Source organism: Vombatus ursinus, unplaced genomic scaffold, assembly GCF_900497805.2.
Source record: "Vombatus ursinus unplaced genomic scaffold, bare-nosed wombat genome assembly UNPS02014784.1, whole genome shotgun sequence".
Lineage (NCBI taxonomy): Eukaryota > Metazoa > Chordata > Mammalia > Diprotodontia > Vombatidae > Vombatus > Vombatus ursinus.
In genome coordinates this window covers 8426690-8446458 of record NW_020954562.1, presented here as the reverse complement: position 1 = coordinate 8446458, position 19769 = coordinate 8426690, and the positions used below count along the sequence as shown (strand labels likewise).

The 19769-nt window shown below is 40.9% G+C and overlaps 1 protein-coding gene across 1 annotated transcript in view; it reads right to left on the bottom strand.

Annotated features, from left to right (window-relative positions):
* ARHGAP10 (Rho GTPase activating protein 10) overlaps positions 1 to 19769 on the bottom strand; it is a 381695-nt gene that overhangs the window by 200387 nt on the left and 161539 nt on the right. Inside the window, exons 7-10 of the mRNA XM_027866797.1 lie at positions 17287 to 17391; positions 10421 to 10550; positions 4987 to 5093; positions 3600 to 3694 (exon numbers count right to left, since the gene is read on the bottom strand). Of these exons, the coding sequence (XP_027722598.1) occupies positions 3600 to 3694; positions 4987 to 5093; positions 10421 to 10550; positions 17287 to 17391 (437 nt within the window). The remainder of the gene's footprint in view (positions 1 to 3599; positions 3695 to 4986; positions 5094 to 10420; positions 10551 to 17286; positions 17392 to 19769) is intronic.

The window sequence follows — 19769 nt, the reverse complement described above, 5'->3', positions numbered from 1 at the left end:
GAAAGAGAGGAAAGAGATCCTTGATGTCTTAGAACTTAAGTTTAATTCTAGCTTGATTTCCTACTTCTGTAGCCTTGGGCAAAGTCACTTCCATTCTCTGGTCCTTAAATTTTTCATCGGTAAAGTGGTGGAGAAGGGAGTAGGTGGATGAGATGATGTCCAATGTCACCCCCAGCTCTAAATCTGCAGTCCTGTGACCACAGAACAATTTGGGGAGGGGGTAGGAAGCAGGACCTGAGGAAGGAAACTTAGTTCTAGTCCAGACCCCAACACTAACTAGCTAAGAGGACCACGAGCGAGGCATTTATTCATGTCAACCAAGCATGACAATGTCAGCACCTGGACGGCAAGTCTCCAGGATTTTGCTTTTTTCTCTGTCTCCAATGCTTCCCACAGTATCTGGCATATAACAGGCACAAGATAAATGGTCACTGGTAAAGTAAATAAATGGACACCAGTGTCCTCATCCAAAGAATTAGAACGTTAGACGAGATGGTCTCCAAAGTCTCATCAAAGTCCAAACTTTATGATTCTATGACTCTTAATTACCCAGAGTAACTTGGAATAAGAAAGGCATGAACAGCTGAAACCAACGACCAACAGTCCCAACCTCCCCCCACCCACAATTCTGTTACTCAAAATCACCAGGTATATGGACGATAATAATAGTGGACCCTTTATATTACATTTCAAGGTTTCTATAACATTTTGAATTATCTCATTTGTTACTGGCCAACAACCCAGAGAAGAAAGTGTTGCAGGCATATTTTTAGAGAGGATTGGACCTTTGATTTCACTGTTATAGAAAAATACCAGTGAGGAAAGTCCCTCTTTCAATGAAGATGGGTGTTTTAGATGCCTGGGACACTGAGGTCAAGCAAGTTTCCCAGCGTAATATAGAATGTATTTTTTGGAGGTAGGACCTCAATGCAGGTTGTCTTGACTCCAAGGCCATCTCTCTATCCTGATTTTACAGAAGGTAAAATGAAGCCAACAGGAGACAAATGGCATTGCCCAGCATTACACAGTTAATACACATCAGAAATGGGATGTGAACCTTGGCCTTTTCACATCCAACTTTAACCCTCTAGTCATTATGGGACACTGTCTTTCAAGCCAATAAAAAGGCACCAAAGCAAGAGTCAGAAAGCCTGAGATCAAGTTGTGGCTGGGCCACTCACTAGCTATGTGACCTTAAGAAAATCACTTCATCTTCCCAGAAGTTTTTCCTCATATTTCCTCATATATGAAAGGAAAAGGTTTGAATACATGTTGATTTATTGTTGTTGTTCAGCCTTTTCTCAGTCATGCCCAACTCTTCATGACCCCATTTGGGGTTTTCTTAGTAGAGATACTGGAGTGGTTTGCCATTTTCTTCTCCAGCTTATTTTACAGATGAGGAAAATGAGGCAAACAGGCTTAAAGGATTTGCCCAGGGTCATACAGCTAGTAAGTGTCTGAGGCCAGATTTGAACTCAGGAAGATAAGTCCTTCTGACTCCAGGCCCAGCACTCCATCCACTGTGCCATATAGCTGCGCATATATGTTGTTTACAACTCTATAAATGGGAAAGTGTGCACAGATCGGGGAGAAGAGAGTGAACAATGAACAAAAGAGAAAACGATGAATCACTGACAAGTTGTAGGCAACTACATAATGAAATTCAATTTTAAACTACACATCTTTGGAATAAAAAATTTAACTGAATTATATAAATGTGTTTAATGGTTTTCCGGTTGGTTGAGGCTAAGTTCATATTAAACATTAACATAAATAAAATAAACTTATTAGACAATCACTAAAGTTTCTTGGAGCTTATGTAATTCTAAAATCTGTAATTCAACTAATATAGTGTCATCTGTATCTAAAGATAACTCTGTTCATCCATCATTAATGGGAGAGTCCTGGAATAGCTTATTGTCCAATAATGACATCAGAGTACAAGATATTGACAATAACCAGAAGTGAATTGCAAAATCACCAAATTTAGTTTAGTTTTCATTTCCTTTCTCTTTCTTTATAAAAGGTGCTGTGAGCAATCAAACGACCCAAAATTATGCAACAGGAGAAAAAGAAAAGCAAAGGTCTCCTCTAAGAGGAAAATATAAATTGAATGGTCTCACTTTGAGCAACTGAGTTTATGATATTAGAACATCCTTAACATTTGTGAAGTCTATATGCTGGAAAAGAGGTAGTCATGGCATAGTAGGTATTAGCCTCAAAGTCAGAAGACCTGGGTTCAAGTGTTTCCTGATATGCATTGATAAAAGGGTTAACACTAAGGGTACAAATTAGCAGTGAACTATTGTTAAGATATCACATGTAAAAGCGACAGGCGTGTAGTAGCAAAGCATAAACCACATTAGCTGGAAAGGAAGCACAGGTTGGTTTAATAACATGTCATGAGATTCCTATATGGTCCCAACATTTGTTAAAAGTCCACACAAGGACAGCTCCAAATTTTGCCTAAATTGATCTCCCGCTATTCAAAATCATTGTGAATACAGAGATGCTGGTAAATGAATGCATCTCTCTCAAGTGGAGGTTCCTAATGATTTTTCACGGCCAAAGTGACTGGGACTACAGTGCATGTTTTATATTTCAAGTGGCAGTAACGAAGCCAATGTGGGCATTCCCCTTGACTGACAGAGACTGCAAAGCCCTCTAAAATACAATCAGATGGTCTCCGGGAGTCGCTGAAAAATCAGCCACCCTACAGCAAAATTGGTGATTAGGCTCTCCTCACTCAGCTAGGCAGGCATCCAAGACAACACACATTCCATCCGGGTCCATGATTAGGTTTCATACGATGTTACTACCAGATAGAGAAAACATCGAACCAGATGTGTGATTCACTGGACTCAAGCAAGGGCTATTAACTTACCCCTTTGGAAGTCTGGTGAAAGCTACGGACCCCCTCTCAGGGTAATGCTTTTATAAAAATTAAGGAAATGCTAAATTTCAGTTACACGTTAGTGAAAATAACGACGTATTTTTCCCCAGTGCAAGTTCTCAGATCCCCTGCAAATGATGCACACACTATGGTTCCCTGGTTAAGAATCTCTAGTCTACAGCAATGACGTCCAAAACAAATAGAAATGGGGGTCGCTACTCTACACATAAGGATCTGTGCAGTCTACATATCGACTGAGTTTTAGAATGTATTATCATATGTGTTTTTATTGCATTTTTATTTATTTGGTTAAATATTTCCCAATTACATTTTAATTTGGTTCAGGCAGAAGTAGAGAATATTGAAGGTAACATGTGGCCCATGGGCCATCCATTTGACACCTCTGGTCTAGAGAATTCTCAATGAGTAACCCCCCTTTACCGAAGCAGATTGGCCCCAACTCTACAATTACGGCGTGTTGTCTGGAGCAGTGAAAAGTGACATGATTTGTCCAGGGCCACACAACCAGTAAGAGTCCAGAGGCAGCACTTGAACCCGTTTCTGGCTGAGGTTCTCTATTCCCCACAGCAGGCCCTCTTTCATAGATAATTATTAAGAGTAAAAATGATATAATCATGGATGTTTGCCCAGTATCAAAGAAAGCAAAATGCTCTTTTTAACGTGTTCTGTAATTTAGATAATTTACCTGTCTGCTGCTTCTACATCAAAACAGAACCGTCTGTCAATGGAGTCAGTATGCCTTTTGGTACATTCTTTCAGAGAGAAGACTTCTCCATCACCCTGTTAATGAGGAGGGGAAGCATTCTTGAAATCAAGATATCAAATTTCAAAGGAAATCAACTAAAAACTAAGAAGATAACCTATACTCGAATCACAATAAAACTACACATTTTACCTGAACACATCTTCTTCCCCACCCCCCACCCCCGAAAACCACTTCCTCCCAATGTGGCTATTTCTATTAATGACCCTTCCTACCCTCCCTACTTCCCACTCACTTTCCCAATCCCATCTCATCTTGGACTCTTCCCTTTCTTACCTGCCCCACATGCAATGAGATGCCAAATCCTAGGAGATTCTACCTCCGGAACACTCTTCAACTCTTTCTTTCTATTCTGAAAACCATCACCCTACCTCACCACCCTCTCCCTCTCTAGACCGTTCCAATCACCTCCTTACTGATCTCTCTGCCTCTATACTTTCTTCCTTTCCCCCATTCATCCTTTCTCAAAGCTGCCAAATTAATCCTCCTAATGTACCATTTCCACCCATCCTCAGAAACCTTTAGGAGTTCCCTTAGCTTGGCATTTAAGGCCCACCCCAATTCAGCATGAATTGACTCCCCCCTTCCCATTTTATTTCAATTACTATCGTACAAACACACACAATCAAGCAAAACTGGCCTATTCGGGTTTTCCTCATCCCATCCTACATCGTCTTCCCTTCATGGATTTCCAAGGCCTTCCTTTTGCCTGGAATACTCTTTCTCTCCACTTACTGAAATCCTCATTTTCCTTCAAAGTCCAGTCTTCAGGTAACCTTATCTCTATGAAGTATTTCCTGATTCTCCCATCTAAAGGTAATATCTCTTCCACCACAAATTTTCTTATACCACTTTGTATAGATCTCACCTTCACTTCTAACACACCGCTATTTTCAATTATATGTATTTGCTTACATTTCATATCCTTTTTTAGGCTGTAGGTTGCTTGACAGAGAGGAATGGTACTATTTTTTTGCCTCTGTATCCCTCATGTCTGTCAAAGCTGCTGCCTCACATTAGCTGCTTAAATATCTGGTAAACTAAAATCCATTCCTCTCAACCTAGTCTTTTTTTTTTTAAAGAGTCAGAAAATAGCTTTTTAGCCTTTTCTTTCCCAGGGTTCATTACCCAAATATATAGTCCGTTCTGTTCTCCTTAGGCCTTATACATTTTTTTCCTATCTTGTATTCTTGCGATAAAAATGTACCAGACCTTGCTCACCAACGCCAATTATAAAGGATTACAGAAGGGTTGCATCATCCTCCCCACAAGTTCCACTCTTATTTATGGAGTGTAACAATATACTTACAATCTTTCCTCCTGATCGGTGTTCAAATGGAATCATGGTAAACTTCTTTGCCGCTTTCCTATACATGCAGTAGTGTTTAACCCAACTGGAGCCAAATGGAGCAGGCCCTGAAGCAAAGAAAAATTTTATGCTTTTTAAATGAAGGAAAACCTAGTTCACCACTCCTCTGTATAATCAGCAGTGTTCTCCACTTATGTATATTCAGGGGAACGGAAGTAAGGGAGGGAGGGAGGATGGAAGGGACCAAAAAGAAATATTCTCAACATTCTCAAACATGTCACCAGTATTGCTCATACAAGTGAACAAGTTAAGCTCTTCACCTTTGAAAATGCGCTCTGGATTTTATTCTCCTTTATATTTGATATCTTTGAGGGGAAAAAATACTTACAGAAAATGTTGTTCTCTTTAACCCCACCACTACCCGGAAAGGGTAGGCCCATACAAGGACTTTATTTGATAGTTAGTAATGCCAAAGACTATCAGAAAAAGAGGAAACTAGCTATAGTGAATAAAAATAGAGGACCTTGGAATCCAGAGGGCCAGGATTCAATATACACTGATGTATATTGGGCTGTGTGACTCTGAGTAAATCACTTAAACCTCTCATTGCTAAGTTACGGATGAAGCACCAATCTGTACCAGTGGAGAGACATTCAACCGTGGGAGTTCCCCACACTGATGAAATATCAGGAGTGGAGCAAAACTCATTAGGTATTCATTCAGCAATATATATTCATTTAAGGACTAGGTTTAAAAATAATTTGATAACTATTAATCAAATACTTTATCTAAACTGAAAGCAATTCTCTTCTCTTTGCCTGGAGTTCTCGAAGTCCGTGAACATTTCAAAGGGATGATTTTATAATGTGTGATTTTTATTATGAAATCATAGACTTATATGGATCGTAGCTTTAGAACTGAGATGATAATAGTAATAATCATCAGCATTGATACAGTGTTTTAAGGTTTGTGGGGCACGTAGGTAGCGCAGTGGATACAGCATTGGCCCTGGGGTCAGGAGGACCAGAGTTCAAATCCAGCCTCAGACACTTTGACACTTATTAACTGTGTGACCCTGGGCAAGTCATTTAACCTCGACTGCCTCGGGGGGGGGGGGGGGGTTGCAAAGCATTTTACAAATATTATCTCATTTTATCTTTACAGTAACTAAGAGGTAGGTGCTATTATCCTCATGGGGGGGTGGAGGGGACATGAGGCAATTGGGGTTAAGTAACTTGCCCAGGGTCACACAGCTAATGAGTGTCAAATGTCTGAGGCTGGATTTGAATTCAGGTCCTCCGGACTATAGGATAGGTGCTCATTCCACTGCACCACCTACCTGCCCCATATTATCCTCATTTTACAGATAGGGAAACTGAGGCAGAGGTTGAATGACTTGCTGCCTCATAGAAGGGATCCTGGTGGTCACCTTGTCCACACCCATCATTTATTTTATTTTGTCTTTTTTTTTTTTTGCCTTGTAGTTTTTACATCATATTCATTCCCACAACTACTTTTTTCTTTCCAACTCTTCTCCAGGACCAATTTTGGTCATTTTAACACAGAATTCACACACACACATTTATTTTGTTCTTTGTTTATATTGTTGCTATCACTGTTTATATTGTTTTATTAGTTTTGCTTACTTTACATCAGTCAGTTCTTTTAAGTCTTCCCACCCAAACTTATTTTTTAATAAAAACTTTTAAGATATCTTTTATTTTTATATCATCTTCATTTCAGAACACATTTTTCTCTTGAACAATGAGGTATTCTTTATAACAAAAAATATAAAGGAAAGATGAAAAAAAAAAGCAGTTCAACAAAACCCACCAATGCATCATCTATGTCTTAAAACATATGCAACATTTCCTACCCATAGTCCCCCACCTCTACCAGAGAGGAAGTACATTTGCTCACCTCCTCTCTGAGGCCAACCTTGGCTATTATACTTACAATCTCAACCCTACTATTTAAAGATGAGTTCACTTGGGCCTGAAGAGTTTAAGTGATTTTCCTAAGGTCACAAAGTTAACACATGTCAGAAGGGAATTCAAAATAATTATCAGAGGCAGGGATTCAAACTCATGTGGTCTGACTCCTAATCCAGTCCTCTTTCCATGGAACCATATTGCCTCCACATGCATAGCAACCAGACCCCAGGAAGCCACCTCCTCAGATGGGCTAAATCAGATGGAGGGTAATCAACAGGCCTCAAACCTGTCCGTGAGTTTAGGAGGATGTCTACCCCAAGCACCTGAAGATTCCCTCCAGCAGAATGCGTGGATGAGAATAATTTTTTCCAACGACCATGAAGATGGCTGAAGCAGGTACTATGGAGCACTTGGAGCTTAGCCAGGCATCAAAGACACTAAGGTCATCCAGTGCATTCTGGGTAAGTCATCTTGACTTTTGTCCTGCCGTTGGACTTTGATGACCCAAGAAGAGAGACTGTGAGGGTGATGATTTTGTCCAACTCCACCTCACTTAAATCCAATTCATGAGCAAATTAAGACATCACCCATAATGTCATTGGTTCTCTTCAAAAACGAAGGACAAATAACAACAACTATCTCTACATACTAGAAAAATTCAGAACTAAAGATGAAGGATAATGTGGGAAGTATAAGAAAAAATAAAAATCATCATGAGACTGGATTATTCCTTCTGGCATCCAGTGTCCTTTTGTGAGCCTCCTGAAAACAATACTTTCACACTCTAACAAAGCACATAAATCAGAGCAGCTAAGCGGTCATGTGTAGACCAATCTGGTGAGAGCTAGGAGCTGGTGAGGCTCCTCAACCACTACAGGAAAATCTAAGAATGAGGCACTTCAAACCCCCTTTTAGTCCAATTCCTTTAAGGCCAAAGGGCATGAGTCTGAACCTACAAGAACCTTTACCACTTTTGATCATCTGGCCCCTTACTTCTAAAAGTTCTGATTTATACACCCTGGATTTTCAAACTCTTTACATAAATTGACTAGACATGACAGCTTCATCAAGAGAAATCTTCAATGGCTTTTGAAGAAGAGTATGATTGACTCCTTGGAGATTTTTTTCCCCAAAACTGCACAAGTCAGCCAACCTGACTGCAAAACTCAAATCCAAATCTGAATATTTGCAAATGAAAGAAAAGTGGCACCTGCTAGCTGATGAGAGAGTTTCCCTACATCGGTCTTCTATTTTATCCAAAGTATGGCGGATGTTTAACTGCCTCTGAAGTCTTCCACATTCTAAAATTGGTCAGTTAAGCTGAAGTGCTGCAAACCACTCACACATGATAAGTGAAAGGAAGGTTTGTGAGCTGCTCTGATTAGAGTCAAGAGGGAGGGGGAGAGAGGGAAAGAGTGGGGGAGAGAGAGGGGGAGAGAGAGAGAGAGGGAGGGAGAGAGGGAGAGAGGGAGGGGGGGAGAGGGTGATTGCTTCTGGGAGGGGGAGAGAGAGAGAGAGAGAGAGAGAGACTGAGACTATAAATAAGGAACATTCTCATGCTTCCCTCCCCTTGTACCACCAAGTAATCAGGATGGCTCCTACAGCTCCACAGGTGAAGAAGGAAGATTCTGATCTCAGCAGTTAAATGATATCCAACAGTTAAGATCTGACTGGATCTGGAAATTTCTGAATTCAGAACCTGGAATGGTAGCACATGCCTGGAATAGGCAAAGGTTTGGTGGATCGCTTGAGCTCAGGAGTTCTAAATTGAGGTCGGTTAGGCTAATCAAATGTCCTCACCAAATCTGGCACCAGTATGGTAAAGCCTACAAGAGTGGGGAGAGGGGATGGGATCAGTCTCCTAACTGACCCAGGTCAGAAATGGAGCAGGTCAAAGCTCCCTTGATGACCAGGAGTTGGACTGGACTCATGATGGTCCTAGCACTTTAAGCTTAGGCAAGATAGGGAAACTCAGTCTCCAAAAAAGGGAGAGGGAGGGAGCTGGAAAGAACCATTGAGATCATCTAATCCAATCCTTTCCTTTTGTAAAGGAGGAAACTGAAGCCCAGAGTAGTTAAACTACTTCCTCATGCAGGTAATAAAAACAGGATAAAGACTGGACCCAGGTACTCTAATTTCAAATCCAATATTCTTTCCTCTATACTGTATGGTCTCTTCTCCCAAGACTTTGGCTAATCCAATCCATCCCAAGTTGATATTTACCTAGTTTTCCTGCTAAGTTATGTAGGACAGAAAAATAATAGAACAGATGGGAATGGAGAAGGAGAAGAAGGGGAGAGGTAACAAATACTCGGCTTTGAGGAGCATATGTAGGAGAACCAAGAGGGAAGGACTACTGTAGAACTGAAAAGTTTTAGTGTGAGATGACTTATGTTCAAATCTCAGCTCTGCTACTTACCACTTGTGTGTTATTGAGTAAATCACTTAAACTTTATGGAACTGTTTCTTCATCTGTAAATTAAAGGGGCTCAATTTGATACCTCTTCCAACTCTAAATCAACAGACCTCTGAGCCAAAGACAATTCCTGACCCCACCAAAATAAATTATCAACACCCTCTTCTCTCTTCTGTCTCTCTTCTCTCCACCTTCTCCTCCCTCCCTCCTTCACCACCATTCATTCAGACCATTCTTTTCCCCTCTATCTCCATTACCACCATTCACTCAGGCCTCTCTTCTCCCCTCTGCCTCCTTCGCCACCATTCACTCAGGCCTCTCTTTCCCCAGCACATGCTCCCAGTGTGGAAGAAGGAATTGGTTCAGATCCTGGCCCCTCTCAAAACTCCCTCCTCCCCTCCACACAGAAGGAAAGTAGACAGACCAAGTGATGGGCAGAAAGAACCACCTACCTTACTTTTTATTTAATCACAGCTCTTCCATCAGGAATAAATAGCTAAACACATTCAGACTCCTTGGAATCTGGCCTTGGGAAGGAGCCAGGGTCCAAAAGCTTAACTTTAATCTTATCTTGCCTAGAACCAGACTTCTTTTCTACTTCCCAACCATTTCCAAGTCATCCTAGTACACGTAGCATCCCCCCACCCGTTCATCCATCCTGCCTGCCACTTCTTTCTAGCTCAGAAAGTAAGTTCTAGAGCATAGAGGTTCTCTGGCTTACTTGTTTTCTTAACTCAAGCACAATGCCTGAAAAACAATAAGTACTCAAAAAATGTTCTACCAATCGATTTATCTATCTATCCGTGGGATGTTTTTCTTAGTACTAGGATAGGAAGGGGGCAAAAAAAAAGGTGATAAGAGAGAAAAGTTCAAATATTCAAGTACATATCTATAAAAACAAGCCACTCTAGCATGTGACAGAGCTGGAAGGGACCTTGGAAACCATCTAGTCCCACCCTTTGATGCGACTAGATCAGAGATATTTTCAGGCAGCTACTACACCAGGCATTTGGGGGCAGAGATGGGGCAGAGTGAATCCCACAAGAACTCATCATATTAAAGTTCAGCTTTGCAATCCTCTTACTTTTCTCCTGGACATAGAGGTAGCCTTCCACTGCAAACTGGCTTGCTCTCTTGTGCTCCTTGGGATTCTGTCTGATTTTATTCATGAGATCTTCCACTTCAGATCGTGTGCCTTCAAAACGATTTCTTGTCTAAAATGAATGAAAGGTAAACATTAAGAGACTTTACATGTGCTATTTGGGGCAAAAATGAAGAATCTATATTAATCCTCTAGAAAAGCAAAGATTTTAATCAGATTCTCTATACATTTATTCAGCCATCCTCCATCTTTTAAGTCATGTTTATGGTGTTTCTTGTTGAAAGGAAAATAATCTGAAAGCTAGTTAATAGAGGGAGTGAAGCCAGAAACGAATGGTAGATTGTATGACCAAATGCACAGTCACCAGCATTAGATCCCAGGCACAGTAAAAATCAATCAAGTCTTAGGGTCAATAGCTAGGCTGCAAAGCCCACATCCAAGTGTTTCCACCTACTCAAAAAAAAAACCAATTGTGTTTAATTCATGTGGGATCTGGAATAAGGGGATATTTGCAAACATGGAAATAATAAGCTGAGTTTCAAACTCATGGAAAATAAAAATGCAAGATGGTGGAGCAGAGAGAGCTGAGTTGTCCCAACATTACCCTACAAACAATTTTAAAATGCTACTTCAAATCAAATTCTAGAGTGGCAGAGTCAGCAAAAGGTCAGAGCGAGACATTCTTCCAGACCAAGAAAACTCAGAGGTTAGAAAGAGAGATCTGCGACACTGGGGAGGAGTTGGCCTGGAGCCCACATGGATGAAACACCAGTGGTGGGACTACGAGGTGGTGAGTGAAGCAGCAGCAGCTTCAGGCGCTCTCAAGGCAAAGTCTGTAAGGGGACCTGGCAACTGATTACAGGGGAGCCCTTGCTAGCACTGAACACAGGATCAGAAGCTATTTGGCAACCCCATTTCTGGATCATAGTTCAAGGGCAGAAGGGAGCACTTTCAGTCAAGAGGGAGAGGAAGCCTTGAGGGGCAGTATCATTTCTGGTCTCAAAGGAGGAGGGGGTCAAGGAGAAGTAGTGATTGGAATTCCAAGAGATCCCGGGCCCTTCCTGGGGAAGAACCGGATTGCAGATGAAGAGAGCAGTGACCACACCTCTCCTCAGATATGGCCACCTTAGAAGCACCAAAAACTTGCAAACTCCCAAAACTAGCTCTGAAAACAGCAGTGAAAAAAAGCCTGAAGCTTGAGACAGAGCCTCTTCCCCTGTTGCCCGTGCTGAGAACAAAATCTAACATTAAGTTCCAAATCAAAAAACAGGGTAGAAAAATGAGAAAACAACAAAAAAAATCTGACCATAAAAAACTACCATAGTGACAGGGAAGATCAAGATACAGACTCAAAAGAAAACAATCAGGTCAAAACAGCTACAAGCAAAGAGTCAAAGAAAAATGTAAAGTGGTTTCCTTGACACTACATCTTCTCCTCTTGATGAGAAGACTGACCACTTTTTCTCACTTTTCTCCACTGGTTCATCTCCCTCCTTTATCTACCCACACGAAGATATCCTCAAAAGTATGGTCCTCAGCCTTTGTCCTCTCTCTTCTCTATATGCTCTCTTCTGACAAGCTCATATGTTCTCATGGCTTCATTTATTGCCTTTATGCAGAGCATTACCAAATCTATATATCCAGTGACAATTTATCTTCTCAGTGCCAGTAATATATTTTCAATTGCCTGAGGGACACCTCCATCTAGACATCTTGCCAGTACTTCAAACACGGTATGTCCAAAATTGGACTCATTATCTTATCCTCTAAATGGATCCATTCTTCAAAATTTCCCTGTTTCTGTTAATATTACTATCTTCCCCAAGCCAACCAATTATTTTTGCCTCTGCCTTCTCTATCACTTCCCACATTCAAACTGATTGTCAAGTCAGGCTGATCCTATACTATCTCTCACTTCCATTCTCTCTTGCCCATTCACTTCTATCATACCTAGCTCAGACCCATACTAATTCTCAACCAAACCATTCAAATAGTTTCAACTACCTTAAGTCTCTTTCCTCTCCAACCCTTTTCACAGCTGCAAAAAATAGTCCTCTTATTTAAAGCTTGAGCCATGTCAAGTCATTCCTGATTTTCAATGGTACCTCACTGCCCACAAGATAAAAATATTACCCCGGAAGCCTGGCCAGAGTTTAAAAGAGCCTTATTAAGACCCCCTTCGCCAATGAGTCTCCAACATAATTCTCTACATGGGCACCAAGCTAGACTTTGAGTTCTTGCCCTATCCATGAATTATCATAGGCTATTATCCCCACATGCCTATGTCTTCATCACCACCTTCAGAAATGTTTCTCGTCCTTCAAGACTTACCTGAAGTATGTGTATGTGTGCACAGCATATATTATGTATGTGTATTCTCTCATTCTGTCTCTCTCTCTCTCTCTCTCTCTCTCTCTCTCTCTCTCTCTGCCCCTTGAAGTCTTCCCTAATCCCCAAAACTGACAGCAATTCCCTTCCCTCCTCAAATTTCTTGCAAGGCTGGCTGTGCCAAGACCTCTCCTCTGTCCTTAACACATGCTACCTCTTATTTTATTTAATTGTATTAACCTCTCATTCTCCAATCTATGCTCCACACAGCTGTCAAAATAAGATTCTTAAAATACAAGTCTGTCCAAACTAAACCCCTAACTCAAGAAGCTCTAGTAACTCCTGGTAACAAAGACAAGCCTCACTTTGGCATTTAAAGCCCCTCACAGCCTAGCTTTAACCTATCTTTTCTGACTAACTCTACCTTACAAACACCTCCCACACTCCGTGTTTCAGAAAACGGACTTCCTTGCCATTCCTAATATGCTACATTTCATCTCCTGCCTCAGTGCCCCCCATTCATCTGTACCACCACCATCCCCCAATGCCTAGAGCACCCTCATTCCTTACCTCTCTGCCTCCTAGAAGCCCTAGATCCTTCTATTAAGACTCAGTTTAAGAGGTAACTCCTACATAGGACCTTTCCCTGTTCTTTAGATTTGAGGAAGCTTCAAACTTAGAGATAGCTTCTGCCTATTTTAAATATTTCCCTTTAAGTGAACCCCGGGGTTGGGACAAAATGAGTCAAGAGAAAGAAAATGTCTCTTCTTGGGTCATAGTCCAAGATCCGATCAATCCACTACAAATTCAGAGTCTCTGTAGAGCCTTGGTCTACACACTAAAACTCTAAGATCCTTAAAGGCAGAAATTCTTTTTTCATTTTCTCAGCCCATCATAGGCACTTTACAATGCTTGCTGGATTAAGCTGCTTTCATTGATAAGTTGCAAGATCTTTGAGGGCAGGGACTTGACTGTTTTTTAACCTTTTTATCCTTAGTACCGAGCCTAATGTATCACACATCAGTCATTTAATAAAGGTTTGTTGAGTTAAATTTAATTAATGCAGGGAACTGCTGATATAAAACCGTGATATACTTCAAGCAAAAAATTACTACTACACATTTTCTCCTTTCTTCCCCTACAGTAAACACTGTCATGGAAAGCTTATCACAGGAGAAAAATGGTGACATTATACATTTTTATAGGCCTGGATTAAAGCAATATTGAAAAGGAAACTAATTTGTAGAGGCCTATTATAAATACAAATGAACAACCTTTGTAAAGGGTGTTTAGTTCTGTTCCTAATTAAAAAAAGGGGGAGTAAGTTCCTCTGGTCACAAAGAAGGCCTGAATTCAGCACCACCACCACCCCCCTTTCTTATTCTTCTTCCTTTCTTTCCCCAATCTTCTTTCCCTTCTGACCTCACTCCATTTTTCAGTCCATTCCCCACTTTATGTCTTTTTTTTTTTTTTTTTTTTTGCAATTGGGGTTAAGTGACTTGCCCAAGGTCACATAGCTAGTAAGTGTCAAGTGTTTGGTCTGAGGCCGGATTTGAACTCAGGTTCTCCTGACTTCAGGGCCGGTGCTCTATCCACTGTGCCACCTAGCTGCCCCTCCCACTTTATTTCTCAGTCCTCAGCTCCTTTCAATTTCTTACCTTCTTCTCCTTTCCTCAATTTCACTACTCACCTTAATCCACCTTACATAACTAGCAGCTGACCCCCAAGCAACACTGCAGTGGAAGCTTAAAACACACCAGATTTACAACCAACAGGCAACTGTCTAGTTACTTATTCCTCTGCAATTCCTTTCAACAGCTTTGGAAATACAGGAGTATGACATAAACCATGAAACTTAATTATGTTGCTGGATTATACAAAAATCAGTGGCTGGTCTACAACTGAGAGGAGCTGAAAGGGGCCTTAGAGGCCACTGAGCCTAACCTCCTCCTTTGACAGATGAGGAAACTGAGGCTTAGAGAGGTCAAGTGACTTGCCCAGGGTCACACAGCTAGTATCTAAAGCAGGCTTTGAATGAGGTTCTCCTAACTGACTTGCAGGTGCTCTTACCTACTCTACCACCTCACTGCCTGAGAAGTTCCACATCACCATGGATTTATACAACCACGGACTAGAATACATTAGACTACATAGTTTTCCCTTCCATGCCAACATATTTTAAGAAAAAAAAGTCCATCATTACTTAGGCTGTAAATTATGTTCTAGGAATTACAATAATGCCACCTCAAATATTTTAAAGTTTGAAAGTATTTTATATATCTTAGCTGATCCTCATAAAAATTCTACGAGGGATGTTTTGTTGGGGGCCGGGGAGGAGAATTTTAAATTATCAATTGCACTCTCTAACCAATAGTGTTAGAGAGCTGCCTGGGGGCAGGAAGAAATTACATGACTTGCCTACAGTTATATGTCAGGATTAGGGCTTGAGCCTGGGTCTTCCTAATTACAAAGCTGATACGATCTACTACATAACAGAGGTATTCTCAGTCTCATTTTATAGGTGGTTAAATGACCTGCCTTTGGGTCACACATCTGATAAGCGTCGAGGGTAAGATTTAAATTGAAGAAAGAAGACCCTAGCTTGCCCTTCTTTGTACCCAGGGGCGAGCCGTGCCCAGCACACAGTAAGTGCTAAATAAATGCTTCCTGACTAAATCAAAGGCATACAAGAATGGTCCTCAGCACCTTGGATTAACCGTAGCATAGGATGGATCCTACTACCACCCGGTGGGTCACTTAGGGACTCAGACGAGAGTTGCATGGATGAGAGTTACACAAGACAGGCAGGCAGGAATGAGTCATGATGTACATGACTAGAAGAGATAATCACCATCAATTAAATCATAATTTTCCTGAAGTATCCGAGTTACAGTATTACTGGGGTTTTTTTAAAGGTCACATTCCTTTATGATCATACTTCATGTGAAGTTACATTTTAAATAAAAAAACAAAGCAACCTTCCCCTGCCCAAATGCCTACTCATTCATCCAACTTTCTCACTAAATGACTACTCTCTCACTAAATAACTAACCTCCATCAGGTCCCATGGGTTTAACTTTCATCCCTATATGGATGACTGCCAAATTGGGATATCTAGTCCCATTAGACATTCAAACTGCAAATATTGGAGATAGTTCAAACTCAAAAGTCCAAAATTAAGCTCATTATTTTTCTCCCCAAATCCTCTCCCTCTTCTAAACTTCAAAACTTACCAATTTCTATCCAAGTCACCGTTATCCTTCCAGTTTCCCATATGCATAATCTTGACATTACCTTGGATTTCCTCCCTTTCCCTCACCCCACTCATCTAATTGGTTGCCAAACCTTGCTGTTTTCTATTTTCTCCATCACATCTCTAGTACTCAGATCCTTCTCTGTATCCACAAAGCTACCACCTTAATTCAAGAACACAGCTTCCTAACTGGGCTCCCTGCCTTGGGTCCCTCTCAGTTCCAGTCGCTCCTACAACACTTCTTACCAAGGTCATTTTCCTTAAGGGCAGATCTGGCCCTGCTACTCTCCTAATCAATCAACTCAGTGTTTTTCTATTGCTTCTAGGATTAGCTAAAAACAAACCTGTGTCCAAACCATCATTCCAGCCTCAATGGACATTACTCCAACTCAACCAAAACTCTCTCTCTCTCTGCCCCTTATGTAAGATCTCCCTTTACAATGGCTTATCCCTCCTTACCTCTCCTTACCACAGAGTAGCTCTCTTTTGTTAGGATTCAGCCCATATACTGCTTTTCACATGAAGCTTTTCCTGATCCACTCAAGTACTACTTTGTGACCATGTTCTCTCTCTCTCTCTCTCTCTCATTACTTTAAAATTAACTACTTTGTATTTATTTACTCTCCTTACAATTATTTACAAGTATTCACACTCTTTACAATTATTCTGTGTATACTTATGTTTCTACCTGTTGTCTCCTTGTAAATAGGAACTGCTTCATTCCTTCTACTTCTCTCCCCAGCCTCATGAGTAGTGTATGTCCCAAAGCAGGAGCTTAACAAAAGCTTATTAATTTGAATTAAAAAGACTAAATTGGAAATTGAAACGAAAGACCATGCTTGGGATATAATAGGAGAGCTTAATACTTATTGATTGATAGTCTAAAGAGATTGTGAAGTAGCTCAACATATTTTAAAGATCTCCAAATAAACAGCCAATCTTGTATAACACTAAATATAAAACCAGGGCAACCACTTAAGGTTCAAAGTACTCCTAGGAATATTACTGGACACCACTAGGTGTCAGGGTTTGCTTAACCCTCAGCTATCATAAAAGTTTTCTGTTATACCATGGACTAACCAGAAGATGGCAGTGTGTCATCAAAATTTCCACCTAGCACTTCACAAATAGTCTAGACCAGTGTGTTGACATTATTTCTTATTTATATAATAAAATGGCACAAACACACATTTTTAAGAACCCACAGATGTCTTATTCATGAAAATTCCAAGCATCTATTTAATGGATAAGGCTGCCCTTGTCTTACGTTCTGAATGTTGATCTGTAGCTCCATCTTGTAGTGGTTGAAGTCTTTAGCAAGTTCATGGCCCTGATGATAGAAGGTGAACATTCCCTGGAAAAACGACAGCATCTTCGGCACACATACAAACACACAAACGAACAAACAAAAAAAAAGGCTTCATTAGCCCAGGAAGGAAACACACACAATCAGGAAATTTCACTAAAATAGGCTTTTTTTGTTAAAGAAGGTGCACAGGAAAACTAAGAGAACAATATACATACAAATATACACAAGGATATAAATGAAAAAAATGCTAAAAGGCCAACAGACACAGATCAAATTGAATGACCCATCCCAGTCTTGCAGATCAGACACTGAAACACACCATCTGAGAAGAGGGGACTACAGTTACAGAGTGTCGCATACACTGCCAGATGTGATCACATGTTAAATTCTACTGATTAGAGGTCAAGGTGGAGTTCAAAGGGGGTAAGGGGAAAAAAAATATCAAAAAATACTACAATATTTTTTAGAGAATCAAGAAATAACAAAATGGCATAGAAGAACCAAATTTCCTCTCTCAAATCCTTCTGTTCCCTTCTATCATCCCTAACTGACCCATTATTCTTTTTTTTTTTTTTTTAAAGCAATGGAGACTATTCCTGGGATTTCACTGATGCAGGGTAAAGACACTGTCTCCAAGCAAAGGTCTAAACCTTCTCTGCAACTTATCGCCTTAGGGGCAAGGAAATGGTTTAAGGGACATGCTCAGGGTCACACATCCAGTGGATATCTGAGGTAGACTTGAATTCAGGTCCTCCTCATGGTGAAGTCAGCTCTCTAGCCATTAGGTCAAGCTGCTTCTCACTGAAAGTAACTAGACTAGAACTAAAAATTCCTCATTACCCAAGGTTCAGTCTCAGGATTCTTGAAGAATCAGGAATACCTGGATACCCATCCTGTCCCCAACATTTACCAGCCATATGAAGCTAACATTTTCCTCACCTAAAAAACTGGGATACCACCTATGGAAACTGCCTGGAAAAGTTGTTTTAAGGCTCTGGATTATTCATACCTCCAACTTCTTTTAAACTTGTCGAACTTTGAGCATGTTAAGTCAGTGATAAAAAGGAAAGAGAGTCACAGAAAGTCAGGTTTGGAGAAGCCATCACCTGCCTTGTAACTCAATGCCTTCATTTATAAAATGGGGGGGGCTGAATAGATCACTGGCCTTATATGTGAAAAGAGTTCTATAGGTTCAATGACCCAAATAGCCTCATTTTACAGATAAAGAAACTGAGGCCCAGAAAGGTTAAATTGCTTGCTCAAGGTCAAAAACTTTTGTTATTGTTATTCAGTCATTTCTAGCTCATTTCACAGATGAGGAAACTGAGGCAAACAGGGTGAAATGACTTGCCCAGGGTCACACAGCTAGTAAGTGAGGCCAAATCTTAACTCAGGTTTTTCTTGACCACAGGCCCAGCACTCTATCCACTGGGACAGGTCAGAGAGTGGAAAATTTGGCATACGTCTGAGGAATGGTGAACAGAGTTTCTGGTTTAATAGCTTTAAAAAAAGGAGGCAGCTAGGTGGTGCATTGGATAGAGTACTGGGTTCAGAGTCACGATTCAGCCTCAGAAACTTCCTAGCTGTGTGACCTTGGGCAAGTCCCTTAACCTCTGTTTGCCTATGGATTGGTTCTCCAGTGGAGAAGGAAACAGCAAACCATTCCAATATCATTGCCGAGAAAAATCCATGGCCAGAGATCAACAGGGTCACGAAGAGTTGGACATGACTGAAAGACTGAACAACAGGCTTTAAAAATATTAATGGTATGCCCAGGGCTTGGTACAGTGCCTAGCACACAGTAAGTACATAATACATGTTTACTAGATAGGACCTTGACAAAGGAAACACTGTCAAAAGTACACAGAAGGTAGCAAGATTCAGGCAGGGATTTCCCCATTTGAAATCAGTCAAGGGCTACTGAAGGAAGCCTGTGGTTGGGAAGCAAAGTCATAACTAATTCGTGGTCCACAATGTCACCCGGTTCAATGCGATCTGACCCGGCACATCAGGGTTCTTACTGCTCTTGTCAATGACAAACACATTCGCTCCCAATGGGACAAACAAGGTCAAAATTAATTTTGGTCACCGTGCTGACCAGAGTCTAATGTCAACATATAATAAAAAATCGTGATTTGTATCGATGTGAGAATGCTTCAAGGACACAAAATGGTGCAGTAGGGGAAGCCAGGGATAAGGAATGCTCAAATCCCAACTATACCACTTACGCCTGTGTGACCTGGGGTATGTCACTTAAATTCTATGGGCCTTAGTTTCCTTATCCGCAAAAATAAAGGTCCTGGAATTGATGTCCTCAAAGGTCCCTTCCACTTTATAGCTGTGATGCTATTGTTACTGTCAGGTGAGGGATGGTGATAGGAATGGAACCCGTGATGTCACTGCTGCAGGGAACTCCACGGTAAGGAAGCTCCCTCCACCAG